The sequence below is a fragment of the Prionailurus bengalensis genome, chromosome C1 (assembly GCF_016509475.1).
Source record: "Prionailurus bengalensis isolate Pbe53 chromosome C1, Fcat_Pben_1.1_paternal_pri, whole genome shotgun sequence".
NCBI lineage: Eukaryota > Metazoa > Chordata > Mammalia > Carnivora > Felidae > Prionailurus > Prionailurus bengalensis.
Genome location: NC_057345.1, coordinates 25984902 through 26002592, shown reverse-complemented (window position 1 = coordinate 26002592; position 17691 = coordinate 25984902). Strand labels below are relative to the sequence as shown.

General features: G+C 44.8%; 1 protein-coding gene across 1 annotated transcript in view; it reads left to right on the top strand.

Moving 5' to 3' along the window:
* The first annotated feature begins 6024 nt into the window (after window positions 1-6024).
* Window positions 6025-17691, top strand: part of CSMD2 (CUB and Sushi multiple domains 2) — a 543771-nt gene continuing 532104 nt past the window's right edge. Inside the window, 2 exon segments of the mRNA XM_043573327.1 lie at window positions 6025-6031; window positions 6817-7033. Coding sequence (XP_043429262.1) covers window positions 6025-6031; window positions 6817-7033 — 224 coding nt within the window.

Sequence of the window (17691 nt, the reverse complement as noted above, 5' to 3'; positions counted from 1 at the left end):
ACCTGAGGTGAAGTCAGACGCTTAACTGACTGAGCCACCCAGGCGCCCCAAAAAGAACAGATTCTTAAATGCAGAGAACAAACTTGACTGTTAGCAGAGGGGAGGTGGGGGATGGGTGAAATAGGTGATGGGAATCAAGGAGGGCACTTATCATGATGAGTTCTGAGTAATGTATAGAATTGTCGAATCACTATATTGTATGCCTGAATAGAACACTGTATGTTTACTATACCGGAATTAAAATAGTAATTTGTTTTTGGTGGGGGAGAGGGGAAAGTGGGTGATGGGCATTGAACAGAGCACCTGTTGGGATGAGCACTGGGTGTTGTATGGAAACCAGTTTGACAATAAATTACATATAAAAATAAAAAATAAAAAAATAAAAATAATTCTTTTAAAAAAGGTAAAGAACAGGTAGCCCTTTTCTTGGTAAAAATTCAGCATTTTATTTTTTTTAATTTTTTAAAAATGTTTTTATTTTATTTTTGAGAGAGAGAGAGAGAGAGAGAGAGAGAGAGAGAGAGAGAGACAGAGCATGAGTGAGGGAGGGGCAGAGAGAGAGGGAGATACAGAATCCAAAGCAGGTTCCAGGCTCTGAGCTGCCAGCACAGAGCCCAACGCAGGGCTCAAACCCACGAACCGTGAGATCATGACCTGAGCTGAAGTTGGACGCCCAAACAACTGAGCCACACAGGTGCCCCAGAAATTCAGCATTTTGTAGGCTTGAAAGGATGTTGGACCCTTTTGGCATGGACTCCCCACTCTATCAGCATTTCAATCCGGAGTGGCTGCTCTCTGGGTTATAGCTTTCTCAATTCACTAATGAACATCTGATTTCAGGGAGACTTCCTAATGAGTCAGGCTTCTAGCACTATCTGTCTCCGACAGTGCCTGCCACAGAGGTCAGCCAGCCTAATGTGGACAATACCACCACCCCCAACCTCAAAACCAAAGCTGGATGCGGTTACTGCATAAGTGAACATTTGTTCTGGGACTCTGGCCATGGAAAGGCATTTTCCACTGCACTGACCAGCATTCATTCTGTCATCAGACCTTACTAAGTGTCCAGGTCTTATTTATAACAGAAAAAAAAAAATCCAGAAACAATTTAAATGTCTGACACTGGGAGAATGGTTGAGTAAATTCTAGTTTAACCATAGACCGGAATGTTGTGCGTCCATTTAAAATGCTGTTTATGAACAGATTGAATATCTTGGGGGAAAAGCTCATGTTATAATGTTTACTGAATTGTTGCACAAGAAAACCAAGAAATGACCTGAATGGCCATCAAGAGGGGAGTGGTTGAATAAATTGAGGTACATCCATGCTGTGGAATATTACACCTTTATATAAAAAATAAGTTAGATATGTATCTACTGGCCTGGAAGATGTCCCTGACGTATTGTTAAGTGAGAAAGCACGTTGCAGAGAAATGAGCTAAACCAGAATCTCTTTTTAAACAAAATAATAAAAATTCTCCCGGAATGTATCCATTTGTTTGCACAAGAGTGGAGAAGGTTGGAGAGGGACATATACCTGCCTGGTCACTTTGGATTGGGTGGAAGGGAGAGAGATAGGAGATCAATTTTTCTTTATATGTCTTTGTGCTGCATATATGGGTATCTGTGTATATTACAAATGCACCTTGCCTTTTGTAATTTGAGACAAGAATAATTTACTGAAAAAAGAGCATACAAAATTATATACACAGTATTAGCTCCACAATGTGAAATATGTATGGAAAAATCTAGAAAAAAAATGAAAATATTCAACAGCGGTTGCCTCTGGGAGGAAAGTGAGGTTATAATGCTTTTCCTTTTTTATCCTTGCCTATATTTCCCAAATTTTCTTCAATGAGCAAAATGTATAAATTATTGTTTAAAATATAATGGCTTCCACCTTCTCACTAGTCCATCTTGCCTTTACTTGCTACACTCTGGCCTCGGTCCACCTTGACTCCTGCCTCCTGCCTTTGCTGAAATTTATGTATCTATTCAGCACATCCTTACTGAATTCTAGGCAGTGGGGATACGGCAGGAACTAGGACAAAGCTCCCACTCTCTGCGATCTACTTCCGGAGGGACCATTCAGATATCAAACTGAGTGACCTTGCCCAAGACCGTCATCTGAGCCTGGTCTGTGGTGCTCAACACACTGAGTTACCTTATCCTGTGTGGAACTGCCCTCTGGTTCTCTTCCTGCCATTCTTCCTGCTCCCTACTGTATCACCTTTCTTGGCCCTGTGTGTGGAAAGGGGCTCTGTTCCGAGCCCCTTCACTTCTTTTTCCATAGCAGGAATACTGTTTATACCCGGATCCTGAATCAGAAATGGTAGATCTGTGCAGGTCTGAGCCCAGGCAGCAGCCCAGGATGCTGGGGATGGTGGTAAATGTTGGTATCAGTGGTTGTCCAGGACATGGATGAGAGTAGCCTTTGAGGTGTGGTATCTGTAGGGTCTATACTCCAGATGTTCTCTGTGCAGCCCCCATGTGGGTGTATTTGCTTATGTCTGGTCTAGGATCTGGGCCCCATGGTCCATCACAGGGTCTAATCTAGAGGAACTAACAAACGAATGAATGAATGAGTGAATGACATAATGCAATGACATCACCAGGTTTTAGACACCTGAGTAGATCTGGTGCCTGTACCAGTGAGGGGGAGTTCAGGGGAGTGGATTAGGGGCTCCTTTGAAGCTTTATTTCATTATTATTGTGGCTGAATATTTTTCTGGTTTCTGGGCCACTTATGTCTTATTTTGTAACCTAATTTGTTCAAGACCTTGTCCAATTTTTCAATTATAATGCTTGTTGTTTTCCTATTGATTTGCAATAGTTCTTTGTATATTAAGGCTATTACTTTTGTGCCGAACATTTTTGTATTCCTTTCTCTTTTGTTTCTATTTTTTTTTTAACGTTTATTTTTGAGACAGAGAGAGACAGAGCATGAACGGGGGAGGGTCAGAGAGAGGGAGACACAGAATCTGAAACAGGCTCCAGGCTCTGAGCTGTCAGCACAGAGCCCGACGCGGGGCTCGAACTCACAGACCTCGAGATCGTGACCTGAGCCGAAGTCCGCCGCCTAACCGACTGAGCCACCCAAGCGCCCCTTTTGTTTCTATTTTTGACATATATATACGTTTTGCATAAAACTATCAAGCTGGTAGTATTTTCCACAGCTTTTCTGTTCGGAAAATCAGTGAGATAGTTATTTGCCTATGTTTTTTTTTTTTTTCTCTAATTATTTTTTGGCTTGATTTTGTTTTAGCTTCTCTTTTCTCCATCTGAAATTTGTTGTAGTAGATGGTGTGAGTTGAGGAGGTAGCAGTTCTTTTCCCAGTTAAGTCGGTGACCATGCAAAATGTTTTTCTTTTCTCAATGATGTTTTAATGTTGTCCTACAGGTATTTCAGTTTTTATGTATATTTCTGCTGTTTCTGCAATACTATTTCCTGTTCTGCCTCTCCCCTCTTAGACCACTGCCCCACTATTTTCAGAAGCATCATCTGGTAATTCTGGTTAGTATCTTGCCAAAGAAAACAGTGCATTCACTGCCTTTTCAAAAAATATGCACTGTCTGTGGCCATCTCTTTTTCTAGCTAAATTTAGCTATCATTTTACCAAATTTAAAACAGGTCATTGGGCTTTTGGTCAGACTTGCATTAAACTTGTAAATTAACTTTTCAATAACTTTTCAAAAGGTTAATATTCTAAATTAACCTTTCAATAGTTAGTCTTTCCGCTCAAGATGACGTTATGTCTCTTCAATTATTCAATTTTTTAAATCCCTTTCTAAAAGTTATTTTCAGACAGTGCCTGCACATTTCTTACCAAGTTTATTTCTATGTAGTATATGCATTTTGTAGTTATCATAAAGAAGAACTTTTTTCTTTATATTTTTATCTGCCACTGGCATATGGAAATGGTATTGATTTTGTAAACTTACTTTGCATTTGACTTCTTTGCTGAGTTTTTTTTATTAGTTCTAAAAGCTTTATAATTGATTTTTTTGTTTTCGAGTATACTAAAATATCATTTGCAAACCATGTTTTTTTCTTGCTCCTTGCCGTGTGTGTGTGTGTGTGTGTGTGTGTGTGTGTGTGTGTCACATGAGTTAGCTCTCTTCCAATAAGCCATGAAACCTCACAGGTGAGAGTAGCATTTCTGTCTCATTCCTGATCTTAATCAGGTGTTTCACCATAAGTTTGAATGTAGGTTACTGTTCTAAAATGGATGCTTTATCATGATAAGGAAATCTTTTTTTTCCTAGTTCCAAGTGCTTATTTTAATCAGGGTTACATGTCTGATTTTATTAAATGCCCATTTAGCATTTATTCAGAAGACTTTAGCTTTTTTTTTTTCTCTCTTTTTTAATGGGATACTTTGTGTTAAGAGATTTCTCTCAATATTAAAGTCATTTCAGAGATTAACTGTCCTTTGTCAGTTAATCCCTAAAGTGGGCTTTAAAAAAATTAGCGTTGAGTCCATTTATCAGCATCACAGTTAAGGAGGTGGGTCTCAAGTGGCTGCTCCTGTGTGAATCCCATCTGTGAGTAATCATGTGGTTCGGGCTCCATTCCTTAGTATGTCTTTGCCTTAGTTTCTCATTTGTTCCCTGGAGGTAATATTAATAGTATTCACCTTATAGGGCTGTTGTGAAGCTTAAACAACTCAATATATGTAAAGTTCTTAGAAGAGTGCCTAACCAAACATTCACTAAATAGAAGCCATATATTAAATTATTGGGAATTTACCATGTGTGTGGTACTGAGCTTGGGGTATGGATTCAGAGACAGGAAAACTCACATATGGTCTGTCTTCTCATTGAGCTTACAGCCTGGCAAGAAGACAGATACTTATGAAATAATCACATGGAAGCATGGAAATTTGCTTCTATGATAAGTGCTATCAAGGAAAGGTTATGGCATCATGAGAACATGTAATAAGGGGATTGAGCTAGTCAAGGAGAGACACTGGACTGAAATTTGAAAGACAAATATGCACAGAAGGTAGGGAAGAGTATTCTAGGAAGAGAGAAGAGCATATACAAAGGTCCTGTGGCTGTGCAGGAAGATAGTATGGCTGGTACAAAGGACTGAGAGAGTGGGGTTTGACTGGACAGCTAGTGGACACTGGGTCTAAGAGGTCACTAAGAGCCAGACCATGCAGTGACCCTCCCAGGTCTACAAGTGATTTTTCCTAATTGAACAGCAACGAGGAGCCACGGAAGGTTTGGTGTAGGTCAGGGGGAAGGGGAAGTAACCAGATCAGATGTCTGTTTTGAGTAAGACGCCCCTGGCTGCGGTGTTGGCAAGGACCAGAGTAAACATGGTTGGCCAGTTAGGGAGGTTATCATGCAGTCCGAGGGAGAGACTGGTATGATTTGGCAGGAGTGAAGGGGACAGGGTGGTAGATGCCTGTGGGGCTGTGATGGAGAGGAAGGGGCCAGAGGAGAGGGAGGGAGGGGGACATCACTAGTCTGAGCATCCCAAAGGAGATGCCGGGGCCGGAGCTCAGAGGGAAGTCTGGCCTGCACTGTGATGTTGTAGGTTGTTAGCAGGCAAATGGGGAGGTCCTCTAGACTAGACACAGAGGAGAGGTCCCAACACGGAGCCTGGAAAGGAGCCAGAGAAAGAGCAGGGGAAGGAAAGGAGGAGTGGGTGGTGGCATGGGAGGAAGCCTGGGACCACGCTGCTCCAAGTGTGGTCCCCAACCATCAGCGTCATTGTATCACTGGGGGTCCAGTGAGAGGAACAGCCTCTGGCCCCACCAGGATGCTGTCCATTGGAAGGGTCAGAATTCACATTTCAGCCAGGCTCCCAGGCAGTGTGCATGCACGGTGAAGTCTGAGATGCTCTGGCCCAGCAGGAGTGTTTCCAGAAGGAGGGTGTGCATGACCAACAGCCTTAGAGGCAGCAGAGAGAGAGGTCTGTTAAAGTGAAGACTGGAAAATATCCGCTGGACCCATCAGTGACCTTCGCACACCTGTTTGGGTGGATCAATAGGACCTGAAGGCAGAAGTGACAGAGATGGAGAGTGAGTGGGAAGTAAGAAAATGGAGACAGAAAGTATGGACATATTGTGTTTTCTAGAAATCTGTCAGGGAAGGGGAAGAGAGAGACGGGGCTGGAGGGTGTGTGGTGAGAATTGTTTTCTTAGTGATGGAGTCCTGAGCACACTTAGGATGGGAAGGCTTCATCAGAGAGGAAATGATGGAGCCTGTGTAGCATATGTAAGAGAGGAACACGAATCAGGCTCTGGAGGGTACAATGGGGGCGGGATCGGAAGGGCACAGGGGATGATCATGTTTAGATTGGAGCAGGGGTGGCTCCTCCACTGTGAGAAGGAGGACGGCGTGGGGCAGGTTGGATGGGTTTGGAATCAGGGGGACCAAGGGATTCCCCCTTGTGGCTTTGTGTTCTGTGCAGAGTGGGAGGAGAGACAGCAGCTCAGAGGAGGGGCTGGGAGAATTGGGAGTGGAAAATGGAGAAGGTTGCGAATTATCGTTCTGGCATTTGATGTTCCAGAGGAGAAGCCTGCCTTCTGCCCGGTCCGGTTGCTTTTAGTTTCAACTCTCTGAGCCTCAGTTCCTCGCCTCACAGTCATTCTGATGCTGAAGTACAATGATGTACATTTTATCACCTGCACAGTGCATGACATGTGCAAGCTCATGCTCCATCTGTCATCCATCTTCCCTCCCTCTGCGCCACGCCTGGGGTGGCCTGGGAAGCACTTGGAAAAGCGGGTTAATATTCCTCCCGTTTCTCTGGAAGCTTCTAAGAGTTCTGGCCGTACTGATCTGTGCTCTTTCTCTTTCCCAGGCCAAAACTGCACATTCCAACTGCAGGGTCCCAATGGGACAGTTGAGAGCCCAGGGTTCCCATATGGCTACCCCAATTATGCCAACTGCACGTGGACCATCACGGCGGAGGACCAGCACAGGATCCAGCTCGTGTTCCAGTCCTTCGCCCTGGAGGAGGACTTTGACGTCCTGTCGGTGTTTGATGGCCCGCCCCAGCCAGAGAACCTGCGAACCAGGTACCCCCTGAGCTCATTACCGCAGTCACCAGCTGGGCCCTGAGAGCCAAGCTCGCTTGCCAACAAAGACCTCTGTTCTTATGGGGTCTGCCCTCAACTCCTTAGGCTTTCTTTATATTTCCAAATTCCTTTCTCCAGATTGGAAGTACCCAGTAGGCAGGACTGATGGTAGTGTACTTGGGAAGATAAGACAGAAGACACAAGGATTACAGAGAAATTTGAGTCTTTCTATTGAGACTGATTTTGCATGGATTGATGTGTATGTGTGTATATCTATTGGTGTATATTCTTTGCACACATGGAAATCTATTCTCTCCCCTTGGCCCAGCAGATATGTGCTATAGGCTAATAGTGAGTATGTCTCTTACATCCTGTACTTGAAAACCATCAAGATGGATTGTTGGAATTTGCCTTATGTTTACGTGGGGCAAAGTTCCCACTCTCTCAAACCCCATCCTGGTTATTGGAAGAGAAAACTACGGAGAGTGCTTTCCTGCACCCCATCCCCCAAGCTGTCTCCCAAGGGGGAGAGTTCACATCGAGGAGGGAGACGGGAAGGGAGGCTACTGCTTGTCCAGACTTGTCTGGGATGAAGGTCAAGGCCCGAGAGTCCTAGCACTCCAGGTTTTGCTGGCCTGGTGGCCTGCCGTGCTCTGTGGCAAGCCTTGTCTGGGTTCTGCCAGTCAGGCTCTGGGCTCCTCAGGGAGCCAAAGGGTTAGTGGTTTACCAGCCAAGCCCTGGGGAGCTCAGGGTGCTAATGAATGGAACAGTAATGATTAGTTTCCTGGCAAGTGCTTTAACTCTCAAGGTTTTGTTTAAAGATGCTTCTGTGCCCTCAGCTTGCGAGCTTCCAGAGCAGGGTCACAAACAACATTTATAGGGAAGCACCAGCCCTCTTCTCTCCCACCCCCTGCACTCTTAGGGCAGCATGGAGGTGAGGCTTCCCAGCCTGCAGCAGGAGTGGGGGCAGCTGGGACCCCTCTGATTAGTAGTTCCTCCTGAACAAACCTGGGCTTATCCATCTTACCTTGACATTCAGCAGCTTCCGCACACAGTAGGTCTTCAGTGAAAATTTGGGGAAGAGACTGGAGTCCTCTTCACTTATTCATTACACAAATATTTCAAGAGCACCTCTTATGTTCCAGACACTGGCCTGGGTGCAGGGGATGTAGCAGCGAGCAAATCAAAGCCGCTGTCTTCACTGAGGCTACATGCTAATGTGGGAGACAGGTGTGGATGTGAATATGTGAGTTTAGAGTTCAAGGACTTTGGGGCTAGAGATAAAAAATTGGGAGACTTGGGGTATAACACCATGAGACTGGATGAGGTTGCAAGGGAGAGAGTCCTCACCATCAGATGCTGAGCTCAGGTGACACCATCTGGGGGCACCTGTGTCTACATTTGATGAATGTTGAATGACGTTGAAAGATAGGAAGGCTAATGGGGTACTTGGTTGGGATGTGGACAGCGGAAGGCAGCCTCCACTTCTGTTCCAGCTTTCCTTACGCTTATATCCACATGGATGTGGTCAAACCTCTGTTTTCCGATGTTGGGTTTGCTCACTCTGAGAGTGAAGTACAGAAGACCCACCCACTGGAGGTGGGGGGATTGCTCTGGCCCAGAAGGGTGGCGGGGAGTGATGTTGGTAGGGGAGGCCCTGGATGTGTTTCCGGCCCCCACACAGCCCACTCTGGCCAACAAGCCGTGTTTGAGGACGAGGCTCCCAGGGTTTGCACCCTCACTACGTTTGTACCCTCACTACCCACTACCTGCTTGGGTTCTCCCTTCCGGTCACCTTCCCGATCTGCTCATTTTAGTTCATTTCCGTAGCCAGGGGCATGCAGGCTTGGCAGAGGGGAAGGGCTGTAAAGAGTGCTGTGCCTCTTGGGGCCCCCACAGCCAGAGGAGCTCACCCCTTGGAGGACACTAAGAGGGGATGTGATCCCAGAGGGCAGTCCTAATAGCAGGAAAGAGTGGAATATGCAACTCCTGGAAAGTTTTGGAATGGATCTCCTTTAAGGGTGGGGGACGGGGACAGCAAGTGTGTGTTCGCTGGGGTCCTTGTGCAATGTTTTCATGATTTTGCATGGTTATTGGGTTTTCTTCTTATTCAGGAATCAGTTTCTATCTGTATGTTTGTCCAAGAAATCATCCATTTATGGAGATTGTCAAGGGTCTCAGCTTAGAATCAACATATGGTTTCCCTTCTCGACGGGTCTGAGAACACACCTTCTTTCTTGCATCTGCTCCTGTGTGTTTGTGTTTTCTTTCTTTTTACTCAATTAGTATTGTCAGAAGTTTGCCTATTTTATTGGTCTTTTAAACATCCCACCTGTAGGGCTATCAATTTTATTCTTTCTCTGTTCTCTGATTCATTTCTGCTTTCATCTTTATTCATTCATTTTCTTCTTCTTACTTTAGGCTAATGTTGCTGTTTTGCTGATTTCATGAATTGAATTAGTTTCATTATTTCCTGTTTGATAATAAAAACATTAAGAGACATTTTCCCCTAAGTATAACTTTAACCATATCCCATAAATTTTGATGGATAGTCGTTAATTTAGGAAGAGTCTCTAATTGTGGTTTTGTGCCTTCCTTGACTCTGGGATTTTTTTTCCCTCAGATTTCCCTCAGATTTTTTATACTTAAAATGTTATTATCTAGTTGTATTGCATTATGATCAGATGATGATTTCTACTTTGGAGAATTTGTTGGCTTTTTTCCCCACAGCACAAGATCATTTTTCTGAGTGTTCTATGAGTATTTGAAAGAACATATGTGAAAAATTTGTGTTATTAACATTATGCAGTTTTTCTAATTTCTTATTTTCTGAATGATGTTTGTCAAGGATAAGCAATACATTTTTTCCCACATTTTTGTCATTGTTCTTATCAATTTCCCCTTTTATTACTAAGTTTTTACTTTATATATTTTGGTGCTATACTCTTCAGCATGTATGTTTAAAATTAGATCTGAAGAGTAAACTTGATTTTTTTTTCAGTATAAAAGTTATCTTTATTCCCCCAACTTTTTTGTTTTAAATTCTACTTTGATGCTAATACAGTCGCCTTCATTGTTTTTTTAGGTTTGCATTTATTGGGTCCCCCTCTTTCCCAATTCCTCTGTTTTGAATATTTCTATCATTATTTTAGGTGTATTTCTTAGTACAAAATATCATTGGATTTTTATTCTAAAACCTTTACTGAGAGTCTTTATTCTTTAACAGGAAAGCTTAACCTACTCACATTTTTTTTGGTGATAACCTATATGTCTGCTCTAGTCTAATATTTCATGCTTTCTGTTTTAAAGTTTTCTTACTATTATTTCCTCTCCTCTACTTTCTTTTTTAAAACATTTTTTTAAGTTTATTTATTTATTTTGAGAGAGAGCAAGAGTACTCGAGGAAGCGGGAAAGGGGCAGAGAGAGAGGGAGAAAGAGAATCCTAAGCAGGCCCTGCACTGTCAGCACGGAGCCAGACCTGGGGCTCAATCCCATGAACCATGAAATCATAACCTGAGCTGAAACCGTGTCTGACATGTAACTGACTGAGCCACCCAGGTGCCCCATCCTTTTCTCTAGTGTCAAGTGCACGTTTTCTTTGCCTTTGCCTTTTCTGTGATTTTGATTCAGCTAGTGGCTAAATTACTTCTTCAGATCACATTTTAAAGTGTATTTCTCTGTCAACATCTTGTCTGGCTAGGCTTTTTTTAAAATCAGGTCTTACTGGCACGGCAACCTGTAGAAATTCCTTAGTGTTTGTAGCATGTAGATACCTGCCTCTTTTTCATACTTTCCAGAATGGACATTTATATTGGCTCTTTTTAATATACCTTTGATTATTTCCATAAGAACTTAGGGGATCCGATTAAAGGAGAGTTTAACACATTGGCTTGGCTTGAACTGGAAATTTCCCTCTTGAACTGGAAATTTCTTTTTAGATTTGTATTCATTTGGATGCTATTGTTTTTTTAAAAGATATTTTTTAATGTTTATTTATTTTTGAGAGAGAGAGAGACCAAGTGTGAGCAGGGGAGGGGCAGAGAGAGAGAGAGATATAGAATCCGAAGCAGGCTTCAGGCTCTGAGCTGTCAGCATATAACCTGGCACGGGGCTTGAACCCACAAACTGTAAGATCATGACCTGAGCTGAGGTCAGACGCTTAACCAACTGAGCTACCCAGGTACCCCAAATTATTTTCTATTTTATTTCCGTTTTGGATTACTCACTGCTAATATATAGAAATACAACTGGTTTTCTTATTATTGGTCTTATGTCCTGTGACCTTGCTGAACTTATTAATAGTTCTGATGCTTTTTTACATCTGTGAATAAATATTTTTGTTTTTCTTTTGCAATGTAGATGTCTTTTATTTATTTATTTTTTGCTTAATTGCACTAGATAGGATCTTACAGTATGATCATGACTAGAAGTGGTAAGACTGGACATCTTTGCCTTGCTTTTGACCTTGAAACACTCAGTATTTCACTGTTAAGTATGATGTTAGCTATAGGTGTGTGCTAGATGCCTTTCAAGGAAGGTGTTTTTGTAAAGTTTATTTGTTTATTTTGGGAGAGAGAGAGAGAGGTAGTATGCTCGAGTGGGGGGGTGCGGCAGAAGGAGGGAGAGAGAGAATCTCAAGCAGGGTCTGTGCTGTTAACACAGAGCCCAGTATGGGGCTTGGTCCCATGAACCATGAGATCATGACCTGAGCCGAAATCAAGAGTCAGATGCTTAACCGACCGAACCACCCAGGCGCTCCCAAATGAAGGTTTTAGGTGGAGGATTTTGGTACAGTCTGGCTGCAGTGGGGAAAATACACTGGATTGGGGGCCAGGCTGGTGACTGCCAGGCCAGGCAGGAGACAGCCGTAGCCTGAGCTAGATCAATGAAGAAAGAAGATGGGTGTGGCTTTGTGTGATGTTAATGAAAAGGCATTGTCCTTGTCCCCGAAGCTAAGGGCAGATTTCTAAGGACTTGTGGAGTGGAAATAAGAAGAAGAAAGAGGTGGAGGATGACTCTGCAGTGTCTGGCTTGGAAGCAGAAAACAAGAGAGATCAGTATGCAGTGAATTCCAGTCTCCAGTAAAATGTGTTCTCACGGCATAGCCGGGTCTTTTCTGTACTGACGTTTTAATTTATTCGTCTTGTGGAACAGGAGGGCCACCTCCTCGCATGTTGTTTTTCTGTGGCAGGCCTCGATTTATATGCAGGTAGGTTCTACATTTATTAACGCTGTGATCTGTGCAAGGTTTGGCGCCTCTGAGCCTCATCTATAAAGTGGAAGTCACACAGCCCATCTTACAGCGTGGTTATAGGTCAGCCACCCTCTGCAGATCCCTTAGTGCTCCATCAGTGTTAGGAGCATCCTTCCCTGCCTGGGTCCTAGGAAGTTGGACTGCTCTAGAGGGCTTTGGTGACTGTCCTGACATTTCATCTGTGGCCCACTTACTAACTGGACTTTTTAGATCACAGGACTGCAGGTGTGGAGCACAGACACTGAAAAAGGAGTTGGGCTCAGGGCAGTCACTCACTGTGGGTGGTATCACTGAGCGTGTGGTAGCCCAGCAGTGGGACAGGACCACCAAGAAGCCTCTAGCAGGTTTCTCTCTGCCTGCGTAGTTCATGGTTTTCTGCGTTCATTGTCTAAAACTTGATGGGCTTAAGTTTTGCAGTCCTGCTGTCTATGCATCTTTGAACGCATCTCTCTTTTCTTCTCTTACTCTAACAGCGATCTTTTTTCACCCTATGCATGCATTCCAGCAAAAGGCTGAAGAGTCACCTCCCCACCCCAATCCCCAACCCCCTTTAACCTCACCTTTTCTCCAGCTGCTTGCTCATGGGTCGTGTTATGAGCAACAAGCTTCCTTCCTGGTTAGATTCTAAGCAACTTGAGGCTGGAAGTCAGGGCTTCCATCATGCTTTGCTGTGGCAGAACCATGCAGTGAAGTGCACCTCTTGCTGGTGGAGGACATGAGCTTGAGTTGTAGCTGTTCCTTAGCCGCTGGGCATCTGCCACTCACTTTGACTCTTAGCCTCAGCATCCCCATCTAGAAATGGGTGTATCAATATCTGCTTCGTAGGTTGGTTGGTGAGGATTAAAATAGATAATGTGTGTAAACCACTTTGAATTTTGATAAGAGATAAACAAAAGGAATACTTGTATATTTATAGCAGAAAATCAGGAAACATCATTAAGCAAAAAGACTCACAAAGCTCCACCCCCCCCCGCCCCCCGCCCAAGTAAATGTATAAGTCATTTGGTAGAGCAGTGGTTCTCAACCCCCAGGGGACATCTGGCAATGTCTGGAGACATTTTTGGGTGTCACAACTGGACAAGGGGCTATGGCATCTGGTGGGTCAAGGCCAGGGATGCTGCTAAATATCCTGCCATGCCAGGACAAAGGCCAGGAGCGCTGAGGTTGAGAAATCCTGATGTAGGCGATGGAGGAGTTAAGGCCTTTGGCATCAGACATACTTAGGTTCTAATCCTGTTTCAATGTTAGGGACCTTGGACAAGTGAAACAACCCATCCGAGTCGGAGCCTCAGTTTCCTCTACTGCAAAACGGGCGGCTCTCAGTGGTGCTCTGTGCCGACAGCAGCACCTGGCATCGTTAATGAAGAGGTGCCAGTAGACACACTGCGCACGGCTCGTTCTATATGCAGATGCCATTCATCTCCCAGCGACTCCCTTTCTCCACCAGGAGTTCAGAGCCATCTTCTTGAAAGCATCTCACATTTCATCTAGAGCTATTCACAAGCAGCCACATCCCAGGGTGCCAGAAGGCAGCGTCTGGCTGCTTGAAATTAAATTTACAATAGAAGCTGATCAGATTCTTCTCATAATGGATCAGGGTGGGAAGCGAGAGTAGAAGCTGGTCTTGAGAGCCAGGGAGCCTGTAGGAGTTTGGAAATGAGCAAGAAAAGAACAAAGAGCCTTCCAGATAATGCAGTGTCAGCCCTGCCTGGATGAATTATTGCAACAATCCCCACATCTCTGCTTTGGCACAATTAGATGGCCTTTCCATGCTGGCAGACATCCTTTTGCGTTGCAGTTTTAATGCGGGATGAAGTTTTCTAATGAAACGCAGGCAGACGTAATCTACGGAGACGCTGCTAATAAACAGCATCACCGTGTATTGGAGGGTTTATAGAGCGCTGGTGATGACTGCACCAGTTAAGCACAGCTAAGCATCCCTTAATTTAGACATTTGGGCTCAAGTTATGGGAAACACTACAACTCGTTCCCTCAATTACTGGCAATACGCATTCTGTCATCTGCCTAAGGTGGAAATGCAATTTAAGTCATTCGGGGCTGGTTGCAGATTTCACTCAACTGGCGTTAGACACCTGTTTGGAAGTTGTAAAAAATCCACAAATTTGCCAGATTTACTGTCTTCTTATAAATATGTATCGCAGCAGAGGCCCCTGAAGGACCTGTCTTGTTTGGATTCCTTAAAAAGTGTTCCTTGCACATCAGTAGGGGCTGTCCTTGGAGAATCTTCTCCCCGGAGTGCCTTGAGAATGTGCTCTTGTGTGTGGGAGGCGGCTGGAACGGCCCATGGGGAGGAGGGAGCATTCTTTCTGTACACGACTGAAACAGGGAGAGGATGCTGGAAAGGGGAAAGAAGAGATGGTGACGCTGAACACCTCTCATGGGCCAGCCGCCATGCAAGACACTCATTCGTTCCGTTTATTCAACCTTTATGGGATGCCTACCAGCAACACCAAGTGTTGGGGATGCAGCGGTTCGCAACACAGCTTCTGCTTCCAAGGAGCCTACAGTCTCTTTAGGGAGACACATAAATACAGAGGCAATGCTAGTTCACGATGCTACATGCTATGACCGGGGAGCTCTCTGTAGATGCTGATCTATCGGCCTGGAATGCCCTCCCTCCATCTGCCCCTTTGCTTAGTTATTGGTTACGCATTCTTCGAACCTCAACTCACTTGTCAATTCCTCACTCAGGGACTCCTCGGAGATACTCCTACTTCTCAACCTGGTCAGATCCTCCTATGATTACCCTCCTCAGATTACCGTGTATCCCTCCTTCATGGTTTTACATGTGCATATGTGTGATTATTTGATTTATGCCCATACTCCTTGACTGCAGACACTGTTTCTATTTTGCTCTCCATTGTACCTCCAGGGCCTGGCTTTTAGTAGGTGCTCAACAAATATTCAAGGAATGAATGAATGAATGCTCTCTAGAGGAAGGGCATGGAGGGCGGGATGGGGACAGTGTTTTGAACCAAGAGAATAGCGTGTGTAGAGGTACAGGTAAAATCAAGAGAAGGCGAGGTGCAGGCTGAAAGCGGGTTCATCCTGGGGGAGATTGTAGTGGAGAACTACAGGTGTGGCCGGGCCAGATCATCAGGGGCTCTATGTGCTGTGCCAGGGAACTTGTCATGTATTCTAAGGGAAGTGGGGACACCCCAGAAGGGTTTAAGCAGGGATTTCATGCGTTATCTAATCATTCAACAGCACCCCCATGAAATGAGCAGTGTTAATTTTCACTGCAAGAGTTAGATAAGCATCTGAGGTCTCTAAGCTACCAGGGGGTTAAAGGAGGAGTGGACCGTGGGTCTCCTAGAGCCAGAAAGAAACGAGGCATGTTTTCCCCCACACCAAAATGCTTCCTCACTACATTGGATTCATTTCATTTCCTTTTTAAAAATTCATTCCATTTTCCTTTTAAAGCAGTTTCTTTAAAATAGTGAAAGTAATAAGCGCTCACTACTTTAGAAAAGTCGAGCATTCCAGCGGTGCATAGAGTAAAACAAGGTAAGTTCCTCCCTCCCCAGGCCCCTGTCCCAGCCCTACTCCCAGGAGGTAACTGCTGTTAACAGTTTGGTGTGTGTCCAATTTCTTTTTAAATAAAGATTCATTAAACTGCCCGTGAGGCTTATTGGGACATCCATCAGCCCTTTAAAAATTGTTCTGATGAATTAAGTGTAAACTAATTAGAAACATGGATTCAATTACCCTCGAAACACACAAGGGCTTAATAATTAATAGGAAGAGGGCTTGAGGCCAAAGGCATTATGGATTTTATCAAACCCCTAACATCTGAAAAGTAAATATGTTTGATTCACCCTAAATGCTGGCAGATTTGCCATCCGGAGGCAAACCTGTTGGTAGAATCTTTGTATTTAACCAAGAAAGTTATCTGTGATTTGTAAGGAATCAGCTGAAGTGTGTGGAGGCCAAGGGCAGCTGCATATTGCTGGGGAAGGCTGCCTGGGACAGGGCAGTCTCTTTCTGGGTTATGGGAGTCAGCTTTGTTCATGATCTTTTACCAGGCAAGTTTGGGGGTCCACTGAGGTGCCTGATGACTTCGCCGACCATTTCTATGGGTCCAGGGTACCTGAGGAGCAGTACTAGGCCAAGAAACACTGCAGAAGTCATTGGGGAAGGGGGGAGGGGACATTCCATTTATCCCCTTGGGACTATGTGATGCATTAGATGGAATTGGAGGAGAGCGGGGTTGGGGGGGGAGGTCCAAGCACCTGTTGGGCCGGGTGGTTGATTTGCCCTATCTCACTTAATCTGCAACTTCCCCAGAGAGAGGAATTATTACCTCCATTTTTATTGCTAAGGAAACTGAGTCTCAAAAAGGCTACATGCCTTGGGGCGGCTGTGTTCAAACTCCTAGATCTGCTTGACAGCCGGCTTCACATAGGTCCACACAACTACACCAGGGTTGAAAGGGGTGGTGGAAGTGGAGGAAGCAGGGTCCGCCTGGCTTGAGGCTCAGGAAGCCAACTGCAGTGACCCACGGGGCAGCCATGTGCTCCATCACCTAATGCCAAAGGGTGGGTTTGGGCAGACGTGGTGGGGGGAGCGGTTGGCAGCAGTTGATATAGAAAGCCAGGTGGGCAGCAGTGTCGGGGTCCTGAGCAATCCTTCCATTCACAGTAGGACCCTGTGGTTCAAGGTCAAAGTCAGTTTTTGTGGCAAAGCTTCACCTAGGTTGTTCGCCAAGTCTGCTATTTAATAGCAGCCAAAATGTAAGGCCCCGTGGAGCACGAGTCTCATGCCAAAAGGCTACACAACTTCACCGCTCCTCAAGATTGGTTCTGCCCCCAGCGTTACCAGGTGTTGGTCAAAGATGCGGCATTGCCCCAGAATGGAGTGGGCCACCCCTTGACCCTCATCTGCCCCTTTCTTGCTGGTGGTGGCTGTCAGGGGGTTGCTGAGTTAGGAAATTGCCCCCTGGCTTATCCTCAGCTCTTATTCCCTGAACATTTAGGGCGATAGAAATCACTGTGCAAGGACCCTTGTAACCCAGGATACTGTCCTCAGGGTAGAGGCAAGTTTGGACATGTAATTCTAGTCTTTACTCTGTTCATCAGTAGAAATGGTACCCTAACAAGCCACCTCCCAAGTACTGTGTTCCTTGATCCTTTGGAATTAAAATAAATATAAAAGAAAACAAATTGTCAGCTTTTAAGTGAACCAAGAGCCAAGATATTACTTCCTGGTGTGGGTCTGAGCTGCCGCAGGATGTGGTGTCCAGAGCCAGTTGTGGGACAAGGAGACCCGGGTTCCATCCAGCATGGTTCCTGGCTTGCTTGTGATCTTCACCAAGTCTGTCCCTTCTCAGCAGCATCTTCCTGACTTACCAGTTGAGGGTATAAGTCCCTAAAAACTCCAAAG